Source organism: Hetaerina americana, unplaced genomic scaffold (assembly GCF_022747635.1).
Source record: "Hetaerina americana unplaced genomic scaffold, ioHetAmer1.1.p SCAF_2, whole genome shotgun sequence".
In the NCBI taxonomy this organism is placed as follows: domain Eukaryota; kingdom Metazoa; phylum Arthropoda; class Insecta; order Odonata; family Calopterygidae; genus Hetaerina; species Hetaerina americana.
Window position 1 is genome coordinate 46,636,852 of NW_027286763.1, and position 10,535 is coordinate 46,647,386.

General features: G+C 34.3%; 1 protein-coding gene across 1 annotated transcript in view; it reads right to left on the reverse strand.

Annotated features, from left to right (window-relative positions):
- The window catches only part of LOC139688084 (DNA primase large subunit-like), an 11,589-nt gene extending 3,458 nt beyond the window's left edge, over positions 1-8,131 (reverse strand). The window contains exons 1-4 of the mRNA XM_071585508.1: positions 7,854-8,131; positions 3,818-4,074; positions 2,066-2,207; positions 78-280 (exon numbers count right to left, since the gene is read on the reverse strand). Of these exons, the coding sequence (XP_071441609.1) occupies positions 78-280; positions 2,066-2,207; positions 3,818-4,074; positions 7,854-8,061 (810 nt within the window). The 5' untranslated portion in view covers positions 8,062-8,131. The remainder of the gene's footprint in view (positions 1-77; positions 281-2,065; positions 2,208-3,817; positions 4,075-7,853) is intronic.
- Positions 8,132-10,535: the final 2,404 nt, after the last annotated feature.

Consider the following 10,535-nt stretch of genomic DNA (forward strand, 5'->3'; position numbering starts at 1 on the left):
TTCCAGACAGAATTTTTTCCATGAATAAATCTGTAATTTTATCACTGGTCATCCACATTATTCCAACAGTAACATACCTGTAATGTTGAGCATGATTTGGTGTAGTAGTTCTTACAAGAACCTTTTAATCCATACAAGTGTTGTATATTGTAGATATAACGAGAATAATCATTTCTCCAAACATGCTGACAACACTTGCTGCCTTGCTCGCTGCAATGAGGTGTCTTTGAGTATTCCTCCTTCCAAAATTTGATTGCTTCATTAACATCCATGCCTATACCTTGAATGCAAATACATCCTTTATATTTTACTCATTCTCATGGCATGGAGAAATTAATTTTTGGAGATTTCAATGGAAATACATATTCTGGGGTAGATGGAATTAATTTGACTTTTTGAGTGATTAATAATGTCTTTGTTGGGGCTAGATTGAGATTAGATATTCCCTTCTTCCACCAAACCCATTTATGGAATGTTTTTGATTATGTTTATGAACAACTTATCACCCACTTACACGAAATCATCCTGTCTGTCAGTATGATTTAATTCTTTTCAGTGTAGAGACATTGAGCAGGCCTAAACTTCAACTGTGCTATTATTTTAACTGGGACTTTAAGGTATGTAGGTGATTAAAAATTTAAAGAAATCCATACAGATGACAGAATTAAAAGATACCTTAGTGCTCCACTGTATAAAGAGATAATTTATTTACATTTTTCATTACACTAGAGCATCTTTAGTATACTATACCAAGATAAGTATAGTTTTCATACACATATTCACATTTTTGTGGGGATGAGGAAGGAAATGATATTAGGGAGGGTGAAGAGTGGGCCAGGCAGATGGAAGGTAAGGGTAAAGAGTGGGGAGAGAATAAGTCAAGGGTTAGCCACCACTGGGAGTGGACTTTACTCAGAGTTTTGGGTTTGTGTAACCATGAGATATCTAGCAGGAGAGAATGGAAGAGGGACGAAGAGCCAATGGTGTTGCTTTTGTTTATACGATAGGATGGTCATTATTTTAATATGTAGGTCAAAATATCCTCGTTTCTTTTTTTTTGTGTTTTTTGCATCATCTTGGGTTAGAAATTTGTGTAGTGGCATCATTCATGATATGGGCTTTGAAAGAAAAGCTTCCATTCCCATTGATGAAATCTCATTCAATTTCTACAGTTGTCATTGTAAATAAAATATCTCTTTATACAGTGGAATTGTGAAGTCTTCTTTCCAAAGTTCTATTATCACTTTTTAATTTTAACAAATTAAATAATTAAAATCTTTAAAATTACATGTGTTTTTTTGCATTAAATATTTATAAATGCAAATAGCACTCCACCTGAGTTATTTATTAAACATAGACTTAAATTAATCCTATATTTTTTATTTTCTCAAAAGATTCTATAAACTTTCATAGCAAGTTCTCCACAACTGAGCTAAGGTAAGTAAAATACAAATAAGTTACGTAAGTAAAATACAAATAGTGCAAGAGCTCTCAAATTTCAATGGCTATTTAATTGGATAGAGATTCACAGTTTTGAATGGATGTCTTCATAATTTTGATTATCCAAGTCATAAATGTTATGATATATGAAGCCAATACCTACACAGAATAAGGGCAAAGGTTAACAATAGTCAAATGAAAAAAAGCTGAGTAAGTTTATTCTATCTGGTGGGTATATCACAATTTTTTAATGAAATTCCTCCAGCTCTGGAAATGTTTAGCAACTTTACAAAGCTGAAAGATCCAATACATTTAGTTTCAACCAACTTATAATTTTAAAGTGTACTGCGATTCCAAATCTCCATTTTCAATCGGTGTTTTAGATGACAAGTTAGTTATATATCTGACGTTATAAGTTTGTTGCAGTGGTAACACTACATAGCTATCATGTTTACTGCAAGTCTGCAACAAGAATGCAAATCTAACTACAGTGACTTGTTGCAATTAAATTTTGACATGACAGTCTTCATAAGTTTGTTACAACTCAGTGCTACCATCTATGTACACATATATTTAATAAATTAGTTGTTCCAGCATGCATTAAATTCTAAATAAATCTACTCACCCTTTAAAAACAGAGATAGCTCGATTCTGGCATGATGCCTGACTCTGTGATCATGGCGAAGAGTTTGTAATACATTTAAAGCACAGGGTGGAAAAAAATCGGACTCTCTGTCCACCATATTTGATGTAATAGTATTAATACCCTGTAAGAAGGAATGAGACATATCAATGCTGAAGATGCAGTTAACAGAACAGTGAATTTACCTGTACATATAAGTAAGAGTTGGTTCCCTAAATGGTGTAACACAAATGTTTTTATATGAAAACAGACATTTCAGCGTTACATTTTATTTAGGGTGAACAAATTTTTACCATTCAGTTTGAATCTCTGAAATTGCCACTCGAATACAAAAATCAAGCTTTTAAGAATTGAGCACAGGGATTAAATATAATCCAAACCACCCTACTAACATTCAGAATGAGATTACTTTCATGATTTCAAGGAACAGCAAGTGTTTCCCACATCTTGAGAAAAAATATTCGTTGTTCTATGCAAGCATCACTAACTTGCTCGATACATATTATTTTCAAATCAAGTCTCAGAAATGAAGAGAACACAAACACAGCTAATGGCAGTGCCTTTGGTCTGTAAGTAAAAATTATGGTTGAATGTGAAAAATATTTTGCTAAAATGAATTCCGTAAGGTGAAAAAAATCAATTGAGGGAGTATGAGGCAGGAAAGTTAATATCCGAGAGACTGTAAGCCTTCAACTCTGTGGAGATCAGGTTGGAACGATAATTAATGTTCTTTGCACTCATCAGTTAGCTCATCATGATAATGGCTTTCAAACTCAAGGACCCAGGTTCGAATCCCAGGAAAGACAGGATTTTTATTTCAGAAGGTAGTATTTCCATCCCTACTTGAGGCACTTAGTGAATAGCACTTTAAGTGAGCACAAAGTCCATTGGTTGAGACATTAAATTGTGGACCCCATGTCATATTTCTTTAAGAGTAGGCTAATGCCGACCAAGGGTTCCTCTCCACCCTTCCCCTATCCCCCAAAATCCAACCCGTCAAATTATCAAGATGTATGATGCAAATGACCTCTGCAATTGGTCGCCTCCCCTAATAACAACTACTGACACTTCTTCTTTTTGGAGGACAGAGGTAGAACTGACTGGACATTGTGATGAAATACTACTAATTAAATGAACCATCCTGATACACCATCACACATGATCTTAATCTACAAATTTAAAGTTTTGCACCCTCCTCCCTTGCTAATCATGGACCCAACGAAGGTTTCCCAACAAGCAACATCGCAATTCTTTTTTCATCAAATACTAAGATCCCCACACCTCTATATTATCCAAACATAAGCCCATAAACCATAGATTCCCCATTGTTTCCAGCATTAATTCTCTCACAGAACAATTTCACACCAGTAGCCACCACTACCTCCAGACATGAATCAATACCGCTCTTATCATTTCATCAAAAGGTCAAGACATTTCCTTAACCTGCTGCACTCTGCCCAATTCCCCATAATCCCTATTTCTTGATTACCACACCATTAAATATCAAAGACACTTGCTGATTCTCATGCTAAGAAATCCCCACATCTCCTTCACTGGATCCCATCCTACTCACAGAATCAGCCAAATTTGCCAACTTGAGTAATGTTTTACCATTAAACTCCCTGCCCATTAATTAAATTATCCATTGAAATTTCAATCACAGACTTAGCTATCATATAGAAATCCCCTCTATGAAAAATTTATGTTATCCATTAACTAATCATCAAAACTTACCTGCATGGATCCATGTGAGAACTTGAAATTTTTGTTGAAAAAGTCCAGAGTTAGTGACACAATACGATTTAATCTAATATCACTATTAATAACTTTTGAAATTGGTGATCCTTCCATTTTTTCCACTCCATGTAACAATAAATCATGAAAGAAGCATATCAAGAGTTTCCGCCATGCTCCACAATGTACATGGCACCTTCCTGATATAAGTTCCACTTCTCTTCTCTTCACCAATGAAGAACAGTGCTGAAAGTCAACTGGAAAGATAAAACCCAAAAAATATATTAAAATTCACCTCACATTAAATTATGGTCAGAGGCAGACAGAGGGGCCAACACCAGTGGGAAAAATCTTTATTGAATGTTCTGAACTTAGAGAAGATTTTTGTATGAATTCTGATGAGGACGTAGTGATTACATAATGATTGATTATTCAAATATTTCACCATAAATTGGATGTGATGATTTTTCCTATTAACTTATATGGAGATTTATATTTTTGGAAAATGATCCTCAAATAATCAAGTGAAATCCTCATTTTCAAACAATAGTTATTAGGAGAGATAACTGAGCATGTTTTAAAACAAGCATTGCTTTGGCCCTAATTAAGCTTACTTATATAACTGTTTATGGCCATCAGAGTTCAAAAACCAAACTAAAAAATTGTTTTCAATTTTTTTTCTACCACAATTTTGATTTAAAGAAAATTAATACACTTTCCATGGAACTCTTGATGTTATTGCCTACACCCAGAAAACCTCAGATAAGAAATAAATTCTCTACAGATCTGATAAAAGCTTTTCATGTAATGGAACACAAAATATTACTTTACCACCTATCGGTAAATTCTGGGTCCGGAGATTATTATAGATATGATTAGAGTGTCATCTTTAGAAAAATAAACAGTAACTATAATTAAATGTACATTATTATTATTACACACCATTTTCATTACTAATGCACAACAAGGATCAATTAATGACTCTATCCTGCTATCTTTATTTTCCCATGACTGTTGCCTTTCTGATAACATTGGTAATGGGTATTTTATGTAAACACTTAGGCCAGCTAGTTTAAATGCAGAATGGTAATATGATTTAATGGGAATAATCTAGGTCCTAGCATATTTGATGGTAAGATGGAAAAGGCATTTCAGGGATGGAAATTGAACAAGTTTGTGGGAATAGATAACATTCCTGCAGAACTACTCAAGAGTTTAGGAAGACATAGCAGAAAGAGTTTTTACAGGCTTTTTTGTAGTGTTTATGAGAGAGAAATTTGGTGAGAATACTTCATTCAATCAGTATCGACTCCCATTCCAATGAAAGGAATAGCAGCGTTATGTTCGGATTGCAGAAGAGGCCATAGTTTAACTTTATATGCTGCAAAATTTTTATCTGGATCATCAAAAGGATTAGGGCAAATGGTTATAATTGAGCAAATCAGCATCAACATTACAAACATTTTTCCATAATCAAAACAAAAATACACAGAGTGACCTCTACGATGCATTGATTTCATGGCAAAACTGGTTATTTCAGCTGCCAAGGATATACCTGTAAACAGGTATACTGAGATAACTGCCTCAGGCAGATGACTGAGTGTTACAAATTTTGACTTAATTTTAACTATAGCCAATGATTATTTAGGGGAAGATCAATTTAGATTTAGAAAGAGATACATGTGATGCTTTAAGTGTAATGATACTGCTGATAGAAAGGTGGATTTTTTTAAATAGAAAGGAGCATAAATTATACGATGGACATGTTTCTGTACCTGACACTTAATAGATTTTGAGGAGTGTTTTCAGGCCTTTCTTACCACCTCAGTTTTTTACATTAATAAATTCTTATTTAAACTTCTTCTACTTTCTTCTCCTTAATTCTGTTTATTTTCATTTATTTCACTCACCCATCTTCTGAGTCATATCTACAGTAATCCTTGGCTTCCTATCTATTTCCCTACTTATTGTTCTCATTGTTTTGTTCACAGCTTTATTTATCCCTTATTTCAGATATTCCCATCTTTCTTTTTATGTGCCTGTCCCGTTCCCCATTCAATTTTATTAACTGTATCCTGGTACACCTTCCTTTTCACCCCAGTTTAATCTTAAGCATTACACTTTCTTCTACTTCTTTTTCATTCACTTACACTTTACCTTACGATTCATGAGCCCTAAATTGTGATTTGGTTTCACATTTGCACCTAGAAAACCTTTGCATTTGCACCTAAAATGTGAATTGATCCCAAGTCCATGTCCAGCTATAACATAGTCTGTAACACACATGTATCCCTTGAACTTTTCCAGATTACCATATTTCAATAGGGTGTTAACTATGAAAAAGTGATTTCTCCTCAAAATTTCATTGTTTTCCACCCAATCATTCGTTTTCTTAAACTGTATTCTACTTCCTCACTCTCATCTCTCACAAATGTTACATTGAAAGCCTTCAAAGCAAAATATCAAGTAATAAATTAAAAACTCATTCCTTGCAAAATTGATTGAGTTGATAAATATCTTTCTGATATTAAGTTATCATTGAATGCTTCCACTTTCATAAAATAAAAAATGTACATGGTATACTTCATATTGATAACAATTGTTCATTGGAACACCTTACCTGCAAAACTATTCGAGCCCTTTCCTAACAGGGTAAAGACTTCTAAGAAAAGATGCAAACAATTTATGCAATAATTTGATTGATGTGTTGTGTAAAATTGTATGTAAACGCTTAATTTTTTGATTTTTTTTGTTGATTGGGAAAATTATTTTGATGAGATGGGAATTTTCTTTTTTTGTATCAGAGATTGTGCTCGGAAGTTTCCTTTAAGTGTATTTTTTTTACTGACTGATTTTATTTATTATCTTTTGTAATATTGATTCATGTCAAGATATGTCATATTATTTTTTCCAAGGCAAGTTTGATCACAATACTTGGGACTTGTGTGCCACCTGACACCCTATCTGCGCATGTAAGTTTTAAGAATAATATTATATATTTAACTAGCTGATTCAAAATATGATATTATCTCATGTTTTGCAGGCTATTTTTGAAGATCAAGGCTTGTATCAAAACATTTCCTGTTTTCTCATAATCGCCGGTACCACTGTTTCATTTAATGTTAACCATGGTCTTCATGCAATCTATCTGTTCATATTTTATAAAATTGGTAGTTTACCTATCTTGGAAGTGTTTGGGGCCAAAATGAACAAGGCAATATGCAAACAATTAGAAGAATTCCATTAACTAAAGAATCTTTCGCAAGGTGCAGGATATTGATGACAGAGTTTGAGTAAGGATATTAAAACCAGATTAATGTAAAATTTTAAATGAAGCTTCGTTTTGTACGGCAGGGAAACATACTCATTGAAGCAAGATGATAGGCATTGGTCATGAGGCTCTTGAGATGTGGGTGCGGAGGATGGAAAGGTAAAATAGAAAACAAATGAAAAAATACTTGTCACTGCAGGAAGGGAGAGGGAGATTGGAAGATACCGAAAGAAGACTAGAAAGGTGGTTGCAGACCATTTCGATTAGCAATGGGATGTTGAAGACTGTGATAAACGGACAGACATTAAGTAAAAGATGTAGGGGTAGCAATAGGATAAACAGGTTGGAAGGAATAAAAAGAATACATGTTGAATTGAAGAGCAGTTTATTGATGTGCGGGGTGTCAGGTTGTGTCTTGTGCCGCGAGGCTAAGAAATGTGGGAGTATTACAGTTTTGTTTCCATCCAACCTAACTTAAACCATAGACTACCAAATGATAATAATTAAATGGGTGAGTCAATTTCTTACTTTTTTCTGTATTATACCGTTCTCTCTCTCCTTTACTCAATGAGCCATTAATAACTAATTTTAAACAAACTATAGAAAATGATAAAAATGTTTTTAAAAGCTGCTAAGTTTCTTCTAAAAGATAAATGCTTCTTTGCAAATTGGATTTCAATTTTACCCTCACTGTTATGGTTAGTGATTGTACGTTTATTTGAAAGGGCCTGAATAGGCGAAAAACGAACTAATCTCTACACTTACCAATGACAACATACTTTCGGCAGGCTCCGCTATGATGCTTGTCAAGGGCGTGCTTTAGTAATGTTCCCTTCAGTAACTCCAAGCAAATACGTGTGATTGCTGAAAAGAGACTAGAGCTGCTGTAAGACAAATCGGCAGGATTTACTGTTTCATGCAAGTGCCTTTGAAGGGTTAGCATCATTTTACGGACGTCCGAATAATCATACATCAAGAGCCTTTCCTCGAAAAACTTTGTTTCGGCTCGAATGAAGAATATTTTAAATTCAGATGAAAATAGGCATGACAATCTGCGGAAAAAGAGAACGCTTAGTACAACAGAAACCCATGTATACCCTTTAATTTCGTTAATATAACCATAGACCCACGGTCGTTATATAAATCTACCAAATGACGAGTTGCGATCGAACCTCAGCATGAAATGAGAGAGTCTGTCCAAAGATGAGTTCTCCATCAAATGTTCAATCTTCAAACCTTCAGTTTCTAATCGTTTTGGAGAATGTATGTTCATTAAAAACTTGATCCGGCTATGGACACCCTCTTCGACTACTCGAAGAAGCACTTTCCCATCCGGTGGCTTCAAGTAAAAAGTCATTTTTAAGAATTACATCTCAACGACGGAGGCACTGAACTAAAAGCATGAATTCGCGGGTCATCGAAACATCAACAGGTCAACCGTGCGTAAAAACCGCGACAAATGATTCATAATTTTGTTGAATCCGAGTTGTCGCTAAGTTCCTGAATCCTTTTCTAATTGTCAGTTCTTCCAAAATGATATGCTATTGATAGAAAGCTTTGCAAATCTGTTGATTAGTCTAAGAGGAGGGCACCATCATATACTGTTTAAAATATCCATTAATGAATTTTGCTTCAGAAACATAAGTCGCGTAATTCGTCAATTTTGGGGAGTTATCGTCAATAAACCCAACCCCAGGGACCGGCTTATAGTTCCTTTGTGGATTAATCCCTATAGTTGGTATTACGTTTCTATAAAAGCTAGTGAGCGATAGCGGGTGTGCGTGTTAGTTCGTGAAATATTCCCCGGAAGTTGGTACGTGGTTATGTTTGAATTTCCTCATTAAACCATTCAGCTTTTTCCTATTAAGCACATCAGGTGTTTAGGTCCCTGGCGTTGGAAACAACTTCCTCGGAAGCCACGCGGCTAACCATTGTGACTGAGTGTATGAGTAGGTTCGCGAATTTGGCCAAAGGCAATAGAATTAATTTCAAACCGATTGGGGATACCCCAGTGTAAATGTGAGCGTTTGAATGTCTTACAATTTTGAGTGTATGTCTGATCTCTGTCGATGGATTAACTCGGGAAGAAGATTTACGAGTTGCTGTTATTATCCATTATCTTGGGTTTTAGTTAAATAATCATAAAGTTCAGGAGATGTAACATTGTTTTTCTTGAACCCATATTGATTTGGAAGAATAGTAGAATATTTAGAAACGGAAGCAATCGTTTATGCATATTTTTTTTAAGATCTTTGAAAACCCTGTGAGAAAACTAATAGACCGATATTTATTGACCATATTTACATCTCCCTTTTTGTGAATGGGCTTGCTCCTGCTCATTGTTAAAATTGATGGAAGAACTGATGCAGCGACCTTGTCCAGAACTCAATTAATTACTTCTCACAGCTTATTACCTAGTGACTGACCGATTTATAGTAATTCCTTGTGTTAGACTGGATATAACTGTAATAAGCGTAATACTGGTTGACTTGGTTCAAAGGACTTCTGTCTTTCGTTCACAACTAACTGTTTACTGTCAGCTATTTTTCGTGGAGCATCCACAGAGTAGATATTGAAACTCCTGGAATTTGAATGGCCATCCTCCAGACCTGCATGGGTAATGACAGTGTTAGTTGGAACTAAGTTTCTTTCTATTTAATTCTCTATTTATCGTGTTAATGTAGTTTCACTTATACTGTTAAATCTGTACATATATTCATGTATTAGATGCATCAATATCATATGACTTTTATTTGACTTCTTTTAAGTTTTTTAATAATTGATTGACTAATGATTAATAGATATTTTTCAACTCCTTTAAAATGAGTACAATGTGCAAAATGCAAACAAAAAATGGAGAGACGTTCTACAGATAAACGTGCAAACCAAAATTATTAACAGCAAGTAAATACAAAAATAGATATTAGCTGCTATTCTGGATGAAACTGCAACCATGCCATGCCAGTTTTTACAACTCTTGTTGCTGTTATCCTGTCGTTTTGTCATTATTCCATCTTCAGTAAAATCCTACAAATATAGAATTTTATTCAAATTTCCTCTCAATATTAACTTACATGGTGGATGCATATCCTGTTTCAGAAACAATTCTATTATTATATAATAAACAATTGATTGAAAATACGTTAAGAAATAGTGAACCAATATTATAAAAATTTTGATTGTTGAAATCAATCCTCACTATACTTTTCCTGATCCACTTAGATTTAATATGAGAAAAATAGTAACAGTTTTAATTTGAATCTGATTGCATTAACTCTGTGCACTTGAGTAAAGAGTTAGAGCTGTGGTGAAAATAGTTACATAGCCATTGCAAGATTTTTCGAAGGTTATCCAGTTGAAGAATAAATTTGCCACCTCTGGGCTGCAATAGCACTGACATGACAACCTTACTACCAGGTTAAACCTCAATAATTTAAGGTCAGAAGG